This window comes from Amphiprion ocellaris, chromosome 8 (genome assembly GCF_022539595.1).
Source record: "Amphiprion ocellaris isolate individual 3 ecotype Okinawa chromosome 8, ASM2253959v1, whole genome shotgun sequence".
NCBI classification, from domain to species: domain Eukaryota; kingdom Metazoa; phylum Chordata; class Actinopteri; family Pomacentridae; genus Amphiprion; species Amphiprion ocellaris.
In genome coordinates, this window is record NC_072773.1 from 28,522,620 (window position 1) to 28,544,868 (window position 22,249).

Consider the following 22,249-nt stretch of genomic DNA (forward strand, 5'->3'; position numbering starts at 1 on the left):
TTGCTCACAGACAACTAAATCAAAGCCCACTCCAATAAAACGCCAGCGACAATGCTGTACTAACTGATGGTGTAATTGCGCTCTTAAATCAGCCCTTATTTATACAATGCAGTGAAATGAAACCGTGCAGGAGTTTGAAAGTGGATGCACTCTGAGGCAGTGATTTATTTCTTAAAAGAAGATAAAATAAAAATTAGCATTGCAATCTCATGTTATTTTTGTAATTACTCCAACAGATTCTGGTGCATAATCAGCACTTTGTTTGCTAACCTGATGTCAGGCAGGAGCAGTGTTTACCATGTTCATCATCTCAGTTCAGCATCTCTATTTATTAATTGGCAATAAATATATCAAAGGAGCTGAGGCTGACTGGGATGCGATGATTTCTGTAGCTTTTGAGCAATATGAAAAGTTAAGGGATCACCTAAACGTTGCAATTCATCCTCTGGGAACCATAAACCATGAATGGGAATCCATCAAATGAGTATTTCAGCTTGGACCAAAGCCACGGCAATCACTAGAGCAGTGTCGCTAGCACGGCTAAAAATTGGCAAAAAGTCTAAACAGGAGTTTGCACAAACAAGTCCGTCCCTCTCACATCATAAACAAAAGCCTGAATGTTGCAGGAAATGATTAGATGAGTTTCAGGGCTTGGTGTGGGCAGCAGCCATCAGCTGTCCAGGATGCTGCTAAACACCCTGGAAACTGATAATCACCGACTCATTTTCAGGCTCCTCACTGAGAGCCTGCTGGTAATTGAATTGGAGTGGGCACAAGTGTAGTAGGCTTGGAAGGACCATAGCTGAAGGCAATCAGCTGTGACAGACAGTGAAAGAGAGACAGGGAGGGAAGGAGGAAGGGAGAAAGTGAGCGAGAGACAGTTTCTATAATGAAATGTTCACACGTCTGACGTACACTTTTCTTGCTTCAATACCTTGAGCATCACTCCAATCACTTTTGTCCAGTTAGTCAAGATTAAGTTAGCCAGGACACAGTGTCCTATGACAGGGCGCCATTTGCATGCATGGCACGTCAATGATGAAAAGGGCTGGTAAAACAAAGTACATGCTTGAAATACCCTACTGAAAGACCCTCCCTGTAAATTACCCTTCACAGTCACATTGGGCAACAACAAAACCTCTCCCTCCCCCCTGGCTGACAGGTGGCCAGGTAAATGCGTTTTTGTAAAAGCTTGAAAGGCTTGGCGCTCGATATCGCTTTTCAAAAAATGGGCAACCATCCAGATCTCTGCATGAAAAGAGGATAAAATACATACCCACAACAAGAAAGGGGAGCCTGAGCGAGGATCTAGCCGAGCTGAAAGGAATCATTTCAGATTTTGTGAGGCACACTGGGGAACAGCATTGACTTATGTGACCTCAAACACTAAAATACAAGCAGCAGGTAAAAACCCCGCTAACTTGCACATTGCTTCTTTTTCACGCGTATACACTAGTCCTATTTATTCTTCATATGCAGTTTACTGGGAGTTTGCTGATTTCTTTCGAGGTTCTTGGATCAATTTTCAGCTGCTGTAAAAAACACAGACTCTTTTAACCAACTAAGGATGAGAAAAGGATACAGAAGCCCATGGATTCAACATCTTTGGAAGTTGCTTACACTGTACCTGTTCAGGCATTGCAACTAAAAAAAATCTTGCTAGCAGAGTGGCAACTACAATATAGGTTTTGTAGTCAAGTGGCCAGATGAAAACGTGAATTAAAAAATAAGAAAAAATAAAATTGACTCCTATTAGATGTATGGACATTATATTTTTGCACATCATCATTGGGCTCATTCAGAAAAAATACTATTTGGTTTTGTTAACAAATATCTGCAAAAATGATTATATTCCTATCAGGCTTAGCTGTGCTTTTCATCTAGTGATTATGAAATGTCACCGTGCTAAAGTTAGCATTTGGCTCAAGTACAGTACCACAAAGCCACTGGCAGGGCTGTAGACCTTTAGTATATGTTATGTATAGTAATATGTTAAAGCTCCTGCATGCAATCGAGTGTGCATGTGGTTATATTCCAATGTCATTCATATAAAATAAGAAAACACAATCTGCATTCATCTATCTAAGAATATTATTATGTACAAACAACATCTTGATTCAAACAGCTGATGAAATTTGTGATTTAGTCCGCATTTCTCTCAGGTCTTTGGACATATCTCATCTTGAATAGTTGCAACTGCTGTCGTCACACTAAAGGAGTCTCTGGAGGACTCAGAAGCGACCAACTCTAAAAAAGCCATTTACCATTTCACACTGTTCTGTTATTTACTGAGGTTGAGACGCTAAATTTAACCCTGTGGGATCCATTTTTTCCCATTACTGTTTATAAGGTGCATGCAAGTAATTGATATTTTCCGGCACAAACCTGAGCTGTTTGAATATATATCCTGAATGTCTCATGGCATTATAAATAGTGACTGAAAAGACCCCACAGGGTTAAACACTCAATTTATATCGACTGTGATTTCTTCCTCTATGCTCCGGTACATCACAGTGGACACAGTGTCCCTGTCGGTAATTGAGGCAGTTGTAACTTACATTCACTGGCATGGGCAGAAACATGACAATACTGTGAGTTATTGCTGTGTACTTAGGAAGTGCAGACCTGGAAAATTACTTTTGATTTTTTTCCCCTGCCTTTATAACAAGCCCAGTACAGTCACAATTCAGCAGCCATGGATGTAAAACTAAATGTGGAGGCACATAATTGTTAGGGTAAGGTACACCGAGTTGCAGGACAGAACATGCTAAACACACACAGTACATCTTCACAATAGGAAAGAAACACACCAAAGACATTGGAAATATTATTTCAGTGTTGGCATGAGCAGAGTCGCCGCACACAGCTTAACCGATACACATCAGTTCAGAGGAAAACAAGAAAAAGAATTTAGAGACAGGGTTACAGAATGAGAGATGAGTGGTCAAAGAGAAGGAAGAATGAAAGGGGGAAAGTCGAGAAGCCTGTTCGGCTGTAATAACGATCACAACATACCAGAAAACAAAGCGATTAGATGGATGAAAGAGGACACGTAGAGGACAGCATTCTTTGATTCATATCACTAGTAGGGAAAAAGAAAAACTTGACATTTGGTTTTACATTGTCAGCTTTCAAACTGTTATATTTGTGCTTTGAGGTGGTGATGCAACATTCAATGTGAGCTGGTATATAGTTGTACAGCAATATTGAGAAATAAGGCAGGTGTTATTCTTTTAGAAAGTTGTACTTCTGTGAGAGGATTTTTCTGACCTTATTTGAGGATTTTGCGTGATATAAATTGGGTATCCAGTCAATGAGATTCATCATTGGGAACCAATGAATGCATGCAACAAATCTCATCCAAGTGTCAATATTCAGTCTGAAGCAAACAAACATGCTGACCGATGATGCCGTCCCAAGAGCAACACCAGACGGGGCGATGGGGACTGGGGTGAGAGGGGTGAAAATGGACACACATTTCTATTTTGAGATATGCGTTTTTTTGCTACTTCTCTTGATTATCAGTGGAAAGGGAAAAGGGGTCAGAGAGTCGGGTGAGAGGCAGCAACACAGAGCACACTGTGTCCATGAGTCCCTTTAGTCTGAAAGGCCGCCTGAGGTAGAAATGAGGGAGCATGAGGACACACAAACTGAGAGAGAATAACAGCTGGTGGGTCAAAGTTTAGCCAGAGCTCTCTGATACATGTTTGTGTGTCTCTCTTTAATTATTTCAATATCAGTGAGTTCAAATTGAGGTCAGTGTTGCATCAAACCAATCCAAAGGCCAAAGGTGACTGTTGATGTAACCGCAGCTTTTAAATATATTCATGCGATTTTTGCTTTCAAGTCAACAAGAAGTAAAGATTATACACTGAATTGTGCCTTTTATTCTTGTCAGGAATAAGAGAAAAAGGCAGAAGTCTACAATTCACCACTGTCAGTGCAAGAAAGCAGAAGTAATTAATCCATTATTCATGACAATCCCTGATATAATAACTTTAAGCTAAGTCTTTCCAGTCGCCAGTTATTTAAAGTTTGCAGACTCAGCTGGATTCCTGTCAAAAGCCTATTCTGCCATAGCTTTACTAACTGTTTACTGTTGGAAAACAAAGAAGTTCACCAGTGTTAGAAATACGACACTGTGCAATGACCACAGATAAAGCCTCTGGAGAATACCGCAAGAAAATTAAATCTGTGACCCATGACCTTCTGTCCATTAATGGTAATGTGCTCTATTAATCCATAGGCTCAAAAATATGCCCCAGTCAGTCAATGATATGCACTGTAGTGAAAGGAATTCTGTGTGAAGAGAAGGACTTGTTGCTGGGGGTGGATCTTTGCATTAACATCTGGTATTTGTGTCTCTCCTTATCCATACAGGATATCCAGACCCAGATTGTATGCTAATGGCAGGTGTAAACTGAGTGCTAATTACCTGCTTCATGCTTTGTTTTACCTACTGTGATAAATAGTGTTTTTTGCTGCTGTGGTGTGGGTCGCTAATAAAACTAACAAGCACTTCAAAGTTAATTGTGCATTTTCTACGGATATGAAATTATTTAAATGCAAAGACGCACGGCCGGCTGCCATGTGTTATTTATACAATTAGTTTGAGATGATTAGTTCACAAGACATCTTTGCACTTTACTCTGGGATGATCCGATTGCTTCGAAGCGATGGAGTTGTCTGGATTATACTGAGGAGTACTGCTCCAGATACTAGCGCCTGTCAAACACTGTGTGTTTAAATCTAAATGTTGCCTGAAATATCTCCCCATATATCATGCCCATGAATAAATCCCTCGAAAATCCATGGTAATCACTTCTACTATTTTAATGAATAATTAATCTTGATTGAATTAAGACATTAATATACTGACGGGATAAAGAAAAAAGTTGATTTGGTTCGGTGTATGCACTGGAGTGAACTCACTGTACATACAGAGAAGACTGTGTGCTTTTCAACATATGTTTATGCAGATGGATTCTGAATCCTTGCAACATACTGTGTATAGTGATACCGTATATAATGCACTTACTGCTGCTTGTGCACTTCTGGTTAAATGCTCAACTGCATTTCGTTGTCTTAGTAATTGTACTCTCTGTCATGAAAATTTAATCTAATCTAATCTATACAGCCAGAAAGCTGAATGCTCTCATCCCATTTTTCTTGCATGTTGGTCTCAAATAACCATGATATAAAAGCATGAATTATTTACACTCTAAACCCCTGCTGCATATTCACATTTTGCCCTAATGATATCCTGTCATTATGCAAACTCCGAAAAGTCACCGAGTGCACATCAGCTCACCACTAATCTTGACCTGAAAAAAAAAGGTTACAAAAAGACCTGGACCTAAATCACTGCGGACAAATTACTTTCCTAACTGCTCTCATAAATCCGAGACAAAGGGTCCGTGACATCACACTTAGGTGCTGTCTTTCAGTCATACTCTCATCACCCATTCTAATTAGTGGCACTGACAATGGCCGCCACATTTCTCTCTGCTGCCCAAATCAATACTCGCTCATCTGCATTGATCATTGTTTTGCACAAGCCGTTGGCTCCAAAATAAACGCCCTATAAATCAGAGCTCGGTGACAATGACACGTGAAAGATCACAGAGGCACACGCATAGTTTGTAAATGCACACAAAGAAGGTCTCACACCCATATTTATTGGCACAAACAAACAAAAGCTGGCACCCAATGTCCAGAGTCCCCGCCACCTCCCCTCCTTCCATATACATCCACCACATACACATGAGACAGCTGCACCACAGCAAACTATAATGCTTCAGAGGTCTCATGTGGTTGTCTGGGAGACAGAGAGCAGCCCATTGATCCTCGAGGCCCACTGATCAAAAGGAGCTAGTCTTTGATAAGGATATTAATCACACAGGCATAGCTATGCTAATGACTACAACAGAACCAAAACACTGCAGCATTTATCCATGCTTCATCAGTTGGAACAGCCTGACGAGTCCACAAGGATGACAAGATGCACAGAGTAAAGCTGACACGTTTTGTTTTTTTTTTTGTTATCCAAAATAGAACTAGAACTACTTGTTTTTTGATCCATCAAATAAACACTGTTCACTGTATCAAACCACTGTCATGTAATTTGATTACAAGACAAAAAAAATGCTAATAAAATGGAGTTTTGCAAAAAAGACATTAAATGAAACAAAAAAAATGTATTTTACTATTATTCTATTATACAAATTTTGAATGTTTCCTAAATTTAACGTGCAAAAGCTTTACGAAAACTCAACAATGGCCCCAAAAATGCACATCGTAAAGCTGAGGCACAACACAATTATAGCAAAAAGACAACAAACACAATTTTCATTATACATGAAACAAAAACAAATAAAACATGAGTGAGTAGAGGAATTATGGCTTTAACCAGATAATATGACTGATCATTTGGCTTCATTTTGTTCAATCAGGCTGAAACTGGGATGATATTTTTGTTGATTTGGCCTGAACTGAGTGCTAATTTCCCATCAGTGTTTTCACTGATGTGCGGCGAGCAAGCTGACAAATGAAAGTAAAAAGCTGAACCATTGACCCCTCCAGTGAGGGGATCCACTGGCTCTTTTATGCTGTGGGGGACATTTTTGCTGTTATGGCTTGAGTTCATTTGTCTCCTTTGAGTGAAGGGTCACCACCATATCAATACAAAGTTGTTCTGAGTGATCACTTTTATCCTGTGAGGAACCATTTCTAATTTGATGGAATAACAAACCCCTCATCCAGAGGGCATGAGGATTATTGTTGATCAGTAGAATAATGTCATTTATATACAATGGCCTGAGAAGTCATCATACTTGAAGCCAAGCTGAACACATTAATGGGAGATTTTAGACCAACATCTTTAGTAGCGCTCTTCACCACTATCCTCAAAACACCAAATGAAGGACTATCTTTTGGAAGAATTATGTTCATCCCTCCAGCAGGGTTCCACAGACTTGATGAATTAATGCGACCAAAACCTTAAGAAGACACTTTTTGTTGTTTTTTCCTCCCTTGTCGCCCATCTGTATGAAGACAGACGAGGCTGACGGCCTGGTTAATCCAGGCTACAAAGCACTAATCAACCATTTCTCCAACTCGGGGAAACAGCCATCAGTGAGCACAACATCCAAAGCACATTAATTCCTGATCAAACTGGAGATGTGGGCAGATATTCAAAGATCTTTAACCACATCACAGGCTAACAGTGTAAATAATAGCGTCTGATTCCACTAACAGTACATGCACAATCTAAAGTAGCTTACTGTGGCAGTCGTCCTGGCTTGGCTACCTCTGTCTGTCATAGTCTCACCAGCTGCCTGATGACAGCAGACAGTGTGAGCAGGACGTGATTTCTACAACACCTGGAACCCCATTTCTATTACATGAGGCAAACTGCTGAGAGAGATCTGTGGGATAAGCTCCAGAGATTCAGAGCTCCAGTGGGAATCAAAACAGCAGATTTTCACACGTCCCCCTTCATTAGATAAAATAAGACCTGAAAATCAGCTAAGGGGCATTTTAAGAAGAAAATAATTATAGTTAAATAGACAAGAAAACTAGCAATTTACCACCTTCTGTTGATTAGATAATGCCCATTCTGTTATCTATGTGGAGAAAATGACTTTCCCAAGTGGTGCAAGCAGTGAAAAAGTTTGATAAAAGTGGGAGAGTATCACACTCTTTTGTGATTGAATTAAATAAGCATAATGTCATTATGGGTCATTTATAACATAAAATATTCAACTGACTAACTCTTTGCTAGAGCCAAAATATACAAAATCTTAAGACACAAACATCTAATTTTTAATTGCCTCTTTTCTGGATTTTTTTATAGTGTACAAAAAATTTCACATTGTATTTAGCAGTTGAACTGTAAGAGCATGTTAGACTGAATAAAACGTAAGCCCTACAGCACTTGGTCTAACTGCTTAACATAAACAGAACACTATCTAAACCGATCATCATGACTGAGTACAATAAATTAAAGATAAAACTAATTCTATAAAGTTACCAACCTAACTCCTGCACTGCAATCACACTAAAACAATTAAGTCTTCTTCCATTATTTTTAGAAACAGAGTTATATTTTCAGTGCTGCTTATTCATCTGTCCCTGTGTTTGACTGTCAGCAAGATTACACAAAAACTAGCCTGATGAATTTCATGAAACATTGTAGGGAAGTGGAGCATGGGCAAAGCAAGAATCCATTCAGTTTTGTAGCAGATCTGGAATACTTTGTTTAAAATTGAAAGACAGAGCATTGGCCTTGGCAGAGGACTGCAAGTGCTCACCTAGGTTCCCTTTGTCTGTTTCACAGTGTGAATAAAGATGTGAGCTACATGAAGTCTGGATGAAGCCGTAATGACAAGCTGAGCTTTAGCAGTTGCTGCCTGTTTTGCACAAACACACAGATACACTCTCTCTGCCTCCTCCAGTTCAAAATACAGGTTCAACCAAACAGACTATGACAAATGTTCAAAGTTATTATCACACAAAGGTCAAAATCAATTTGTTTAACAACCTGGAGAGCAAAATCCCTCACAGGTCCTATTGCCTAAATGTCTGTGATTTAGTTAAAGCCTCACCACTGTGTGCTTGCCTGCCTGCATGCGTGCCTCATTTACCGGATTTCAGCTAAGCTTTTTAGCCGGGCTGCAGAGTGAGCGCAGGGCTCAGGATGGTAGCTGGTGGCTCCTTAAATCACTTGGGTGGTTAAACCTCTTTTTGTCCAGTTGATAATAAGGGTCAGCCTTTTCTGTCTCTGTTTGAGGATTTTAGAGTCTTATCTTGTTTGTGTTAAAGCTAGTTTATACCAAAGTCGGTCCCCTGTAATTTTGTCCTGCAGCAATCTGCTTTTGATATAATTGAAAAGTCACGCACAAAAAAAGTGTCTGATTGTGTCTTTTCTCATTTTGTCCCACTCTTCCCTTTCTCTTTTTGTCTGATATAAGGTTGTCATTAAATAAACTTGAATTTTCAGGGAGAAGGAGCAGAGCTGCACTTCAGAAAGCTATTCACCTGGTATTTCGTTGCCCATTGTTGAAGGAGGATTATGGATTCTGATTGAGGCCGGATTATTGTCAGATAAACAAACCACTCAAAAAGACACAGCAGGCAAAAAACCATGCACTGAGTGGCACAGGTAGGGCACTGTTGTTTCAGTGTGTCATTGCACTAACATGGACACAAAAAAACTGTCAAAACACAGACAAACACAATATTTCTTAGCAGAAGCACAGGGACGAAAGCTCACAAGTTAGGAGTAAATTAAACATGAGAGTGCAGATGATATGAGTGTCTCTGTGAAGAGAACAAAAAGGAGACACTCAAGAGCACAACTATCAGCCCTGAGGCACCTAGACGGAAGGAGAAGAAGCGAAGGCAAAAAACGGCTGTGGGAAGTGGCTTTCATGATACTTAAGTAGATGAGCAGATGAAACAATGGGATAGTTTTCTAGTGCAGCTGTGCATGCAGATACTATGGGTTTACACGACATCAATATACTAACTAGCATTGCAGCAATATATCCAAAACACACATCATTGTGCTGCTCAGTTCTCAAACAAAATATGTTGCCTTCTATCCAAAGCCTGGCAAAGAAATTCTGCAAAGAAAAAGATTCCTGTTCCACAACATAACTAAATTTTTTCACAATCGTCCAACCAAAAGAAATCAACATAAACAGAGGACATTTTACTGAAAAGTACCTCCCGTATATCATTGCATACAGTACAACACAACATAAAATAAACCTAATTCTCAACCTGACCTAAATTACACAGCAAAAAAGTCCATCCCTCTCTTGACTAGCATTAAACCTCCCATTCTTTGAGGCTAATGATAATGTTCCTACATGTTCCTATTGCACTTCACATACAGTTCCACACTGTATCTGTTCTGTATAAGACAATAAGTTCATAGTTTTGGTTTATACCAAATATCAACAGACCATTTTTCTCTAAACATAAGGAACATATTACTCCTCATCTCCTGAATATCACAGAGTAACCTTTCATGAAAAGTAAATGATGAGTTGTTCAAATGAAATAAAGTTTTCAAATGATTTGCCCAGGATTGATCATTGGAGATGTCCCAGTTAAATATCTTTTTTGTGAGTCTCTGGAAATCTTCACAAGTCTATTCCAAAGGCAAAGCATTTGGCATTTATGTCTGATGTTTTAAGGTTCCCATCCTATATCTCCACTAATGGCCAGAACTGAGGTAAATTTATGTGATTTATGACTCCCAAGAATGATCTGATTGCTCTATGATGCACTGTATTACAATTTGTATGTTCTCGGAAGCCCCAAACACCAGAAGCATAATCAGACACGGGACATACATGGATTGTATAGTTGTGTATGGCAACCTAGACTATCAAACTGCTTAATTTTCTTCAGTACACATCCCAGAGCTCTGCCTGCTGACTGAGCTAAAACATTAATAGCTTCCTTGAATGTCATGTTTTCGGCCAGTGTCAAACCAAGATATTTATACTGGTCACGATATGACAGCATTAATGGACCACAATTAAAATCAGCTGAACTTCTTTCCGATGACTTTCTTCTGAAATGTACTATTTGTGTTTGGTCTTGATTTACTACTAGTCTCCATTTCTAGCACCATTCCTCAACAGTGTTCAGCATACTCTGCAAATTCAAGCAGAACTACATCATCTGCATATAACAATATGCCCACAATCTGATCATCAACTTTAACTCCAAAGTTAGAAGCCTTAATTTGAATAACTAAATCATTCACATGAATGCAAAACAGTATTGGTGACATTACATTGGTGTTGGGTGTGTGTGTGTGTGTGTGTATGTATATATATATATATATATATATATATATATATATATATATATATGACCTTTAAGGGCACATATATGTGCACACAAATGCATAGATACAAATGTTGTCAGTATTGTGTATGGTCAGTTTGTGTGTGTGTGTGTGTGTGTGTGTGTGTGTGTGTGTGTGTGTGTGTGTGTGTGTGTGTGTGTGTGTGTGTGTGTGTGTGTGTGTGTGTTTATGATGTAAACTGTGAGCAGAGACCAGAATGTCAGGCAGGTTTACATTAGTCAGCAAATGCAGTGGGCCACATCATTAGTCACTCTGACACCCACTTCTGGCCCCTGCTTTATTGATGAGGCCAAGCTCAACAACTACCCCTCTCTTAACACACAAACACACACACACACACACACAAATACACGCACGTGCTCCAGTTCTACTGTAAACGCAACAGGACACCTCTTCAGCTCTCGGGTGGGACAAGGACAGGTACTGTGAGAGAGTACGGGCCCTGGATGGAAAAGCAACACAAGCCGCGGCATGTCAAGAAAATTAACAAACAACAGAGCAGAGGATGTCGCTGTGTCTTCCACAGTTCAGTGGCAATTTGTCTGTCTGTAGACCAAACAACCGATCCAGAATCAAATATCTGAACACCACCAGATCTTCTGGGCAGGTTGTGAATGGCAGGGTACAATGACAGGGTGCCAAGTGTGTCACAGCAATGAGCTCAGAGCCATTTATGGCCACCATGACTCTGACATTTAGCAGGATGCTGCAATTTGTCAGCCTTTCAGTCTGACTCACACATCCACAACAGGGGACACTCATAAAACACTTTATCATTAGGCCTAATAGTGCCGCATCACATAACTCTGTGTGTATGTGTGTGTGTACACTGTGAAATTAATGACGGATGTGTGGTTTCCCCCACTGCCATAAAATGAAAACATGATTACATAAAAAAGTAGAAAAACAGGCCAGCGGGTAAAATAAATCAATGTATCAAAATTCTCCCCGTGTTTACTGTGAAAAACTCAATCAAAGCCACTTAAATTTGTAAAAAGATACAACAGCTCCAGGTTAATTAGGCAATCAGCATATAAAGGAAACATGTATGCCTTTTAAAATTGCGTATTAATAACAATAGTTATCTCAGCCCGTTACCTAAATGCTAATAACTGAACCAGTGGCTCGCCTCTTAAAATAGAGAACATTCTGGTGTGCTTCATTAGAGCCTTTGTACCACAAGGCAATTCAAGGCCAGCAACTAACAACTCACAAAGAGTGGAGGAGGAAGGCTCTCAACATGCGAAGCCACTGTTTCAGTTCATTCTGAAAGTGCATTGCTGCTAACCACAGGGCACAAGTTAGGGAGGGCAGTAATGGTATAATCTATTTCTCCGTTTCCTATCTAATGTTTTGTTTCACTAGGATGCTTTCAACTTTCCCCTTTTCTCTACATCTCGCTCTCTCTCTCCCTCTTATCGGTGATGTATAAAGGGCGAGCAATGGCACAGTCATTACTGAGAGAGAACATCTTGATGGCTGCTCTTCCCCCAGAAGAATACCGTCAGTAAAAACACAGTGGGCACAGTGCACTGAAAAGTGCCCTTTCTCTGTCGTTTCTTATCATTATGGGTAAAGTTTGTAAAGGATATCTTGGAAAGACTGGCACTGACTCCTCAAGCAGTTGTAGGTTTTTGGGCCATAAAGTCAGACGCACATTTCAAGCGAAATCACAGTCAAACATTTACTCACACAACAGACGCAACTGCAAATAGGCATATACAGACAAATTCTCACACACACACACACACACACACACACACACACACACACACACACACACACACACAAAAGCTTGCACTCGCGCACACAGCACACACAACCAGATAAAAGAGGTGTCTGCTCTGCTCTTACCCGAGCGTTGTCATAGTAACGATGGTGTACCAGAAGGAGGCTGGGATGCTGGTGAATTTGCTGGAGCTTGAACCCTTCTCTGCGTAGAACATGACGGTAGCAAAGATAATTATGGCCATAGTGAGGGAGAACAGCAAGAAGCCCAGCTCCGAGGCACAGCTCTTCAGCGTGTAGCCCAGGATGCGCAGGCCCTGCGAGTGACGGGAGAACTTAAAGATACGGAACACACGGAAAACACGGAGGGTCACGAAAGCACCGCTCACGTCCTCGTTGTCAGTCATCACCAGGCCGATGTAGTAGGGCAAGATGGCCACCACATCGATGATGCTCATGACGGATCTCATGAAGCGGTAGCGGCTGGGCGCAGCAAACAAGCGCATCAGGTACTCCACGGTGAAGATCATGACGCAGGCCGTGTCCATGCAGAAAAAGGCCACAGTGTAGCGCTCGCCACATGGCACTTCCTTCTGGTTGGGCGCTGAGCCACAGGGCACCGTCTCTACCACGTTGGTGATGACAGAGACGGCAATGAAGAAGCCAGTAACATAGTAGAAGACAAGGGCCATGGTGGAAGTGTGAGGGTTCTCGAAAGCCCGCCACATGGTCTCCCTAAAGGTCATGTTGGGCAGCTTAGCATCCTTGTTGTCCTCCTGGTCGTCCATCAGGCGCTCTGCGTTCTCCCTCTTCCTGTCCTTGTACTCTTCATAGCAGCAGTCACCAATGATCTCTGGGACAATGCCAAAGAAAGCCAGTTCCTCATCGTAAGAGGAGATGCACTCGTAGCGCGGATAGTGGAGCTTGCCTGTGCGGTAGAAGTTCAGCACGCTGCGGAACACGTCGGGGTCCCGGTCAAAGAAGTACTCTTTGGTCTCCTCGTTGTAAAAGAACTCCTTCTCTGAGCTGCCCAGCAGTGTGTCTGGGTAGCGGTCCAGCGTGTTCCTCCAGGTCTGGAATCGACGTCCACTGACATTAAGAATGATCAGCTCATCCTGCCTCTTGTTCTTTTCAGTGGGCGCCACGGGCATGGGCAAATTGGCCACGGGCATCCAGCCGATTGCTGCCGCCCGGGCAAAGGGAAGCCATGCCGCTACTCCCGCCGCCATGCTGTGTCCGGCTTGGGGCGTAGGGGGGAACAAGTCCAGCACCTTCACAACCAGCTTGACTTCAGCTCATTCACCATCTGAAAGGGAAGAGAGGGAGGGAGTTCGTAAGGGCAGGTAGCACAGGAGCGAGATCGTGATAAAACAGAAAAAAGGCAGAGGTGCTTTAATGTTCAGGCTATGGGTGGAGGGCAAAAAAAAAGTTTTATTCTAAAAAGTCAGATCAGCTCATATAACTAAGAGTATCTTTAACGGTAATAAGATTTACACTTGGATGAGAAACCTTTACAGTACACTATATAAAATGCATTTCTATCTGATGTAGTGAGCTTCAATGTGATTACAGGGACATAGTGTATTTCCTATAAGCATCATCTTCCTTATAATAACATCAAGGCTATATTCCTCACTTTCATTCTATTGAGTTACTGTTAAGAAGCAGCTTTCTCAGAACCACAGTTTACTGCGTCTTACAGGTTAAAAACTGAAGGCAAGCAAGAAAAGCAACAGCATTACAGCCTAAATTCTGCGTCTTTTTTTTATTGAGAACTCTTTGTTCTTACAAAGAGGGATGCAGGGGATTCAAAACCTGTTGAGTTCCAAGTAGAAACAGCTCACGCATCGTTATTGTGCAGAAGATTAATGAAACTAGTCAGATTTTTCGGATCAAACGCCCGATTATCCCAATTCTGAACAAGCATTTTGAATCTACTCTTAAAGACAAATTGGCTGCCTAATCCGTGTACGGAGGAGGGAAAAGAAAGCAAAGGCGATACAGGTTCATAACTACAAAAAAACAACAACAATATGATATTAGCAGCTTCGTGTTGAACATAGTGGCCGATTTGGACACAACTTACCGATTCGAAACTCTCCATCCAAAAGAAACACGACCTTCTTTCCTGAGCAGTTTAGTTACAAGTCGTAGCTATTGGTTATTTCTGTCTGGAAATGGAAAAAGAAAAGGAAATAGCAGGAAAGAAGAAGTTATTCGGCGATGAGGGGAATCACATTAGACGAACGCTGATGCGAACGCGTAAAAGTGCCAGTGACGGACGTACCAGCAGCTGTTTTAATTCAGTTTCCATTATGCGAAGGGTGAAATGACAGAGAACTCCGCGGTGAGGACCGTCTTACCTTGGCTTTTTTCGGGATGAGTGGTGGGAAGAGACAGAAGAGGAGGAGGAGGAGCGCTCTCTCTCTCTCCCTTCCTCTCTCTATCTCTCTCTCTGCGCAGGGCAGATTGTGAACCAAAACTACATTTACAGGAAACCTGGATCAGGAGTCAGCACCGTGCGCAATGAGGCACAAATGGCGTTTCCTCTCCTTAAATTCACACATCATGCGTGCATTGCTGAACCAATCCTATTTCCTCATATCAAAGGCAACCAGCTGAGTTATCCACAGACTTCAGCCAGCAGGGGCGTAGCTAAGATTTCCCAGTCCCTTAATACACTATTCCCATTTGTCTTTTAAGTTCACATGGCAAACCACAGTTACGCAACGGCGAGCATTATTATTGCTCTTCTTACATCCCTGCACTGGCTGCCTGTGAGATTCTAAGATTCTTTAATTTGTTTATATAGTGCCCATAAAAGAAGCATTAACTCCCATTAGAAGTTTTTCCCAATTATGGCTTTTCAACATTGAATCGTGGTCAATATATTTTGCCTTTTTATATACAAGAATGTACTTTTTTTAAAAACTCTTTCATGTCACAGTGAAAATTGATTATTACAACGTAATGTCAGATTCATAAATAATATAAAATGCAAAATAAGTGGAATGAGTATTTGCCCCATTCATGTCAGTACTTAGTAGGTACACCTTTGGCCACAGTTGCAGTATTAAGCCTGTATGTGTCTCAATCGGCCTTGTGCATCTGGACACTGCAATTTTACCCCAGTCTTCTTTGCAAAACTGTCAGATTGCACAGGGATTGTGAGTGAACAGTCCACACACAAATTCTTCATTGAACTGAGATGTAAGCTCTGACTCATTCACTCCAGAACATTCACCTTGTTGTCTTTAAACCATTTCTGCTTCTTCCTGGTAAATAAATCGTAGTTCTTTTACAGACTGCATCAGGTTGTCTTTCTCTATACTTTATTGCATTTATTTTACCCTCTACCTTTACAAGCCCTCTAGGGCCTGCTGCCGATAAGCATCCTCTTGTCATGATGCTGCCACCACCATGCTTTACGGTGCGGATGGTATGTTAGTGATAATGTACGGTGTTTGATGTTTGCTAAATCTTGAGTGTAGTATAATGATCAAAAAGCACAACTTTGGACTCATCTGACCAAAGACCCTTCTTCCATTTGACTTTAGAGTCTTCTATGTGGCTTGAGCTTTTTCAGCAGTGACTTTCTCTTTGGCAGTTTCCCATAAACCTTTGACTGGTGAAGAACCCTGGCAACAGTTGATGATGATCTCTTTTAGGATGGAGCGGATGTTCATCTCTCACTTCAGGTCCTGAGAGACCACAGTCCCCAGGAGCTTACTTCAACCTTCTGGGGACTATAATCTCTCGGGAACTGAAGTGGGAGACAAACATCCGCTCCATCCAAAAAAAGGCTCAGCTGAGGATGTATTTCCTGCGACAGCTAAAGAGACACGGCCTGCTACAGGAGCTGGTGATCCAGTTCTAAACTGCAATCATCGAATCTGCCCTGTGCACCTCTGTCACTGTGTGGTTTGGAGCAGCCACACAGCAGGACAGAAACAGACTACAGCTCACAGTACGGAACTGCAGAGAACGTCAATGGAGCCCCCCTGCCCTCTATCCAGCAACAGTTCAACACTAGAGCCAGAAAGAGGGCAAGAAACATCATCAGAGACCCCACTCACCCCAAACATAAACTATTTTCCCCCCACGCCTCCGGCAGGTGCTACAGAGCGTTGTAGCCTCAAAAACCTCCAGACACAAGAACAGCTTCTTCCCCACTGCCATCAGCCTAATAAACAACTGAGTCATTCCTCCACACCTGTGCAATATGCAATATACTAATGGATATGTATAATACTTTTTGCACTAAGAACAGCATTCTCTGCTTTTTGCACTGTATTATCACTCTAGCAGTTATCATTTTGCACTACTGTGTTTATATATTCCTTTCTAGCTTTGTAAATATCTGTATATATTGTTATATTGATTTTTATCATTACTATTTTTTTCCCTCTTCTTCTTTCTGTAGTTTTTTTTTTATGATTCTCTTTCCTAATTCCTAGGGTGACACCAAAAACCAAAACCAAATTCCTTGTATGTTGTATACGTACTTGGCCATTAAAGCTGATTCTGATTCTGATGTACGCACAGTCTGTCCCATCTCAGCCAATGAATCTTCTAACTCCTTCAGAGGAGTCATAGGTGTCTTGGTCACCTCCCTCACTAGTCTCTTCCTTGCACTTTACTCAGTTTTTGAGAACAGCCTACCCTGGGCAATTTTTATATAATCAGACTTTGAAGAAATCTTTATTCACTTTGACATGAAAATTCTTGGCAAAAAAGCACAACAAACAAACAAACAAGCAAATGAAAAAAAAAAACACAACATGGGGGGAGTATTTTTTTATATTCATTGTAAAGCCATGCAGGGGTTGGCAGCAAGATACACTTCAGACCTTCCCTGCTCCTGCTCTGCCTCCAGGCCTCTTGGATCCTCAGAACAGCTGCTGTTCCAGGATCAAGGCTAGTGGGGGAAATTGTGCCTTTGCAGCAGCAGTTCCAAAACTTTGGAACAGCCTTCCTCCTTTCATTAAAGATTCCTTCTCCATTGACATTTTAAGGAAAAATCTCAAAAAAATGCATGTTCCCAGTGGTTTTTGGTTGTTCTTAATGATCTAAATATTTTTGTGTTCTATGCTTGTTTTATTTTAGAATTTGATTTTACAAATTGTTGTCCTGTTTTGCCGTTTTTTTTCTTAAATCTATTTTATTTTATTTTGTTCTACAGATGCTTGTTGTGAGTCTTTATCCTGTCCTGTGCTTTTTGCACAGTTTTGCTGTTGCTTGTCTCTAACGTACAGCACATTGGTTAATGCCATTTGTAATGTGATATAACTCAGATATTCCCTCACTGTTTTGAACATTCAGACAGATTTATCACCTGTTGTACTATTAAAAGTAGTAATTGCAATTTGAAAATTCCTCCCGGAATTTTTGTGGACCGCCCTTAAATTGTGGACCCCAGTCCTTTGTCTTCACAGGTTAAAAATGTTTGATCCGATCCAAGACAGACCTGTGCAAAACTCAGCCAAACCAGATGTAGATTAATGATTGCCGGTAGAATCAAGAATAATTACATCTTTTCCCAGTCGATTGACCCTAACAGAACCAAAAATAAAGATAACACTGGCTTCTACTAACAAGCAGCTGCAGTAACAAAAACAAAACAGCAATTTGACAATTATATCCTAAGAACAAATAAGAAGCCACAAGAAGTCATTCCAAAAATTATCTATTTATATGCTTCAAAGACTAATAGAAATAATTAAAAGTCCCATTTTCAAAACCTGTTCTAGTAAAACATTGTTTGCCCAAGTGAGAAAGAAAGTAATGATTTTCTAAAGAATCAAATATCTGTGAAGCAAATTCCTAAACACAGCATAACTGCCTTTTAATAGCGTAAACATTTTACATTGAGTCTGGTTTTGAAAAATATTTTCTCCCATGTCGTATTAGGCTACATGATCAAAATTTATGCTGAATATGCTCAGGTCCATTTGGAGCTATACTAGTATTTGATATATTGACACACAGAGCCAAGACTTGTGACAAAAAACAATACCATACACCGCTCGATTACTCTGATTATATTTGGTCTTGGCCCTGGTTTCCTATAACGAAGGGGGTCCACGAGAACTTCGCATCCAGAAAATAACGCAATCCAGAAATACTATACAGTATAAAGCAGACATATTAATGAAGAGTATGAGCTCCAGCAAACCTGACATTTATTCCAGTCAAAAAGCTACAATAAAAAGGATATGCCATATTATTTTGCCGCATCTCTTCATCCTGCAGACTCTGAGTTGCAGTATATCTCGGTCCTTGATACTTTCTATTTGCATTCTTTTCTGGGGGCCTGTGCGCCTGCAGAGTCTGGTATTCATCTTTACATGTAGCTTTACTCAAACAAAAGGCCTCCAGTGGAAAAGCTCTCAGCACAATCATTGTCTGCTCTGAAAATAAGCAGGTGCAGCACATATAGTCAGTAAATTTCTGTAAACTGTCACACTCAGGCAGCCTATCGTCTGTCTTTTACACCAAACAACACTGTGCAGTTAGTATTTCTGTGTTTTTCAGTGCTTTACAGGAATGTGTCAGTTAAGCCTGAAGTGAGCAGTAAAACTCTGAATGCTAGCGTCCATGAAAGCTAGGAGAAGAATTTATTCAGACTTAGTGTCAATGTCTGTGTCCCCGCATTAGTCAATGTTTTGCACAACAATGTGCAATGTTAATTGAGCCAACGGGGATCCTATGCCTCTAATACATATAGGCTACCAGAATATCAATAGGGTCAGGCCTCACAGCTTACATGCAGACAGCAACTAATCTTGTTATCTCATTATAGTCATGGATATACATGTCAACAACATGAAAAATTAATACATCCACACACACTATATTACTAACCATAAAGTCACCTTGTGAGTTTTATAGACCCTTGTTTAAAAATGACAAATTGCTAGTGATTATTATTTAGACATACAGCTGTACACATTCACACACCACACAAACACAGACACCCTTGCTTATGCCTTTGTGCCCTTGTATAGCTGTCCTTAGAAGCACCTAATTAAGTCCCTCACCATAAACCGACCCCTTTGTAAAATACAAAATGGCCAAAATGACCTCACCTTGTGAAAAATATCCCCACTTCTTAAACTCAAACTGGCTGTCACAAGACGCAAAGTCCAAGAAAACACACACACACATCATCGCTCAAACACCTAAACACACAGACACATTCTGCAAGGAGAATGCCCTTTTCAACCGACGAGTCTGTGAGCGATTCCAATAATTCAAATGTCACTGAATAACAAGGTGGGTTGAATTTCATGGTCAACTGCCCTCTGTAATTATCTGAAGACACTACACTGACATTAAAATTCTAAATCCTTGCTGCCCTGCAGTGCCTCAAGAAACAAACTAGCTATGTTTCAGCAGCAAAACTTTGAGGATTAGGTGAGTAAACAGATTTGTTTAATAGTTGTCCTAAAGGAGACAAGTGATGACATCAGAGGAAAATCATCCCCAGCAGTAAGACAGATTATTTGTTTACCAGTCTGACAACCAGTGAAGCAGTCTTCTAGAATCTAGAAGTTATGAAGCCGTCCTGTATATTCTTTTTTATTTCCCTGGCTTTTCTGAGGAGATACCACTCTCATACCTAATGTTCCCTCGAATTTTTCGTGAGTCTGAGCAAACACACAAACTCCCTGAGCATCCCTTGGACCACTGTGAGCAACATCAGACGTGTGCACTGTGGTCACACCAGCATCACATCCATTCAAGTTACATGGTTCATTAAAAGAATCACATTACAGCATTTACATTTCTGTTAAAACACTTTGTCAACAGGAGCCAGTTGAAGGCTGCAGTGATTTTAGTGACACTACAATGTATAAGAGTGAAGTTATTGAATATTTGTCTCTCTTTACTGTTGCAGCGGTTTTGCAAATTGCAGACGGACCCTGTTCACTCCATAGACACCAATGTTATTCCTGTAGCTTGAAAGACAGCTACTTTTGATAAAACTGGGCTTGTAGCACATTGTCTGCCTTGCAACAATGGGAAAGAGGCACCGTTTATGTTTTGACAACCTATATCTAATGAGTTATTAATGCTGGAAGTGTGAATCTGTGAATATCTTTCCAACTTTACTGAACTTGGGGCCACTACCACCTAAGGAGTGATATATTTAATTTAGAAAAAAGCATTTAGCCATACTTAAAGCTTTAAGTGCTTTATTAACACGGAACTAAACATTTTGTATTGTTTTGTTATCACAGGTTCTGTCTGAAAAGAGGTGGCATCATTTTAAACAGTGAAATCAAACTAACAAAATGTAATGACCAAGCAGTGAGCAATACTGGATTCTGCAAAAACATAAACAACTTTTTTAAAAATCTAAATCTTATCTTAACACAGTTAATGTATTAACTTATTTTTGTGTGTATGCATGTATTTATTGATTTATTTAGTACTGTTAACATATCAGAGTTCTGAGTGAATTTTTCTTAAGATAGGCAAAGGCCATTTATTGATTACATATAGGCTATTAAATGTTTATTTAAAAACTAAAAAGCATTAAAAAAAAAAAAACAACTTAGGCATTTATTGAGTCACTAAAATACTGTAGAGTACAGACCACATCAGCATGATTATAAGCATCCTCTGGTAAATGAACAACCAGATACTGATGTCTCTCACCATATGGACTTCAGGAGATGACTGGGGGATGATAAACTGTGACCTACTGGTTGGGTTCTCTCTGTTCTCATGTTTCTTACATGTTTGTCCCCTGACAGCCGGGTCCTAATGTTTTTTGAGCAACACACCATACTATGACGTTTTTACAATGATGGTTCTACTATGAAGCCAGTTTGACATGTTCAGGCATTCTTTGAGTGAAAACTCAGAGATTTCAGGTATCAGAAGGTGGTTTTCAACTTTCTTTGTTAACTTTCTGCTTCAAATTTAAACTAAATTTCCTTCACTAACCCAGCCCTCTGGACTTCCAGGAAGCTGTGTTCCTATTGGCTGTCCAGGTGGCTGCTTGGTGTTATCAGGAACACCTGAGCAGCTCAGTGTCTTCCTGCTTTATTTAGCTGCATCAAACATTTCCTCTGCTTCTGTTCACCACTGAACTGGGTTTGTCTCCGTTTCTTTAGTTTGTTCTTTAGGTGTTTGCTTGCAGCTTCCAGCAGTAAAATCATCTTTAATGTGTTTCTTGGTGTGTTTTAGGGTTTTGTACTGGATAGTTGTCTTGGTAAATGAGGTTCTTTAGCCACAGTTAGCACATGGTGCTAATATATGCGGTGATTAGTGGATTTGGTCCAGCTGAGTTGTGTCTTTATCTTGGCTGTAGTGAGTCTTTCAACGTTTTTGGTCAGACACATTCTGTATTCTTGTTTGTGAACCCACGTTGGTTGTCCAGAAGGTAAGAGTTCCTGTCCTGATTCTCTGTTCTCAGAGGTTCTCTGGTAGGCTGCGGTAGACTTTAGTGTTTGGGTTGTGCTAGTTTGGTTTTTGTATGGTTTCATTTGGACGACTATCTTGAGGCCCCTCCATGTGGTTTAGTGAGGTTTTCTGCAACAGTTCTACAAAGCAACCTGCAGCAGAAGAGACTTTGAGAGTTTTTAGGAAGTTCTGGAGACCAGACTTTAGAGCAGCAGAAAC

General features: G+C 40.6%; 1 protein-coding gene across 3 annotated transcripts in view; it reads right to left on the bottom strand.

The window, feature by feature from the left end:
- kcnd3 (potassium voltage-gated channel, Shal-related subfamily, member 3) overlaps positions 1 to 15,130 on the bottom strand; it is a 104,407-nt gene extending 89,277 nt beyond the window's left edge. Inside the window, exons 1-3 of one of the 3 annotated variants that reach the window (XM_055013172.1) lie at positions 14,904 to 15,124; positions 14,703 to 14,787; positions 12,743 to 13,922 (exon numbers count right to left, since the gene is read on the bottom strand). In XM_055013172.1, coding sequence (XP_054869147.1) covers positions 12,743 to 13,845 — 1,103 coding nt within the window. In that variant the 5' untranslated portion in view covers positions 13,846 to 13,922; positions 14,703 to 14,787; positions 14,904 to 15,124. Of the gene's footprint in view, positions 1 to 12,742; positions 13,923 to 14,702; positions 14,788 to 14,903 lie in introns of all 3 variants that reach the window. The other 2 variants (XM_035951203.2, XM_023276721.3) reach the window with 2 other exon arrangements.
- Positions 15,131 to 22,249: the final 7,119 nt, after the last annotated feature.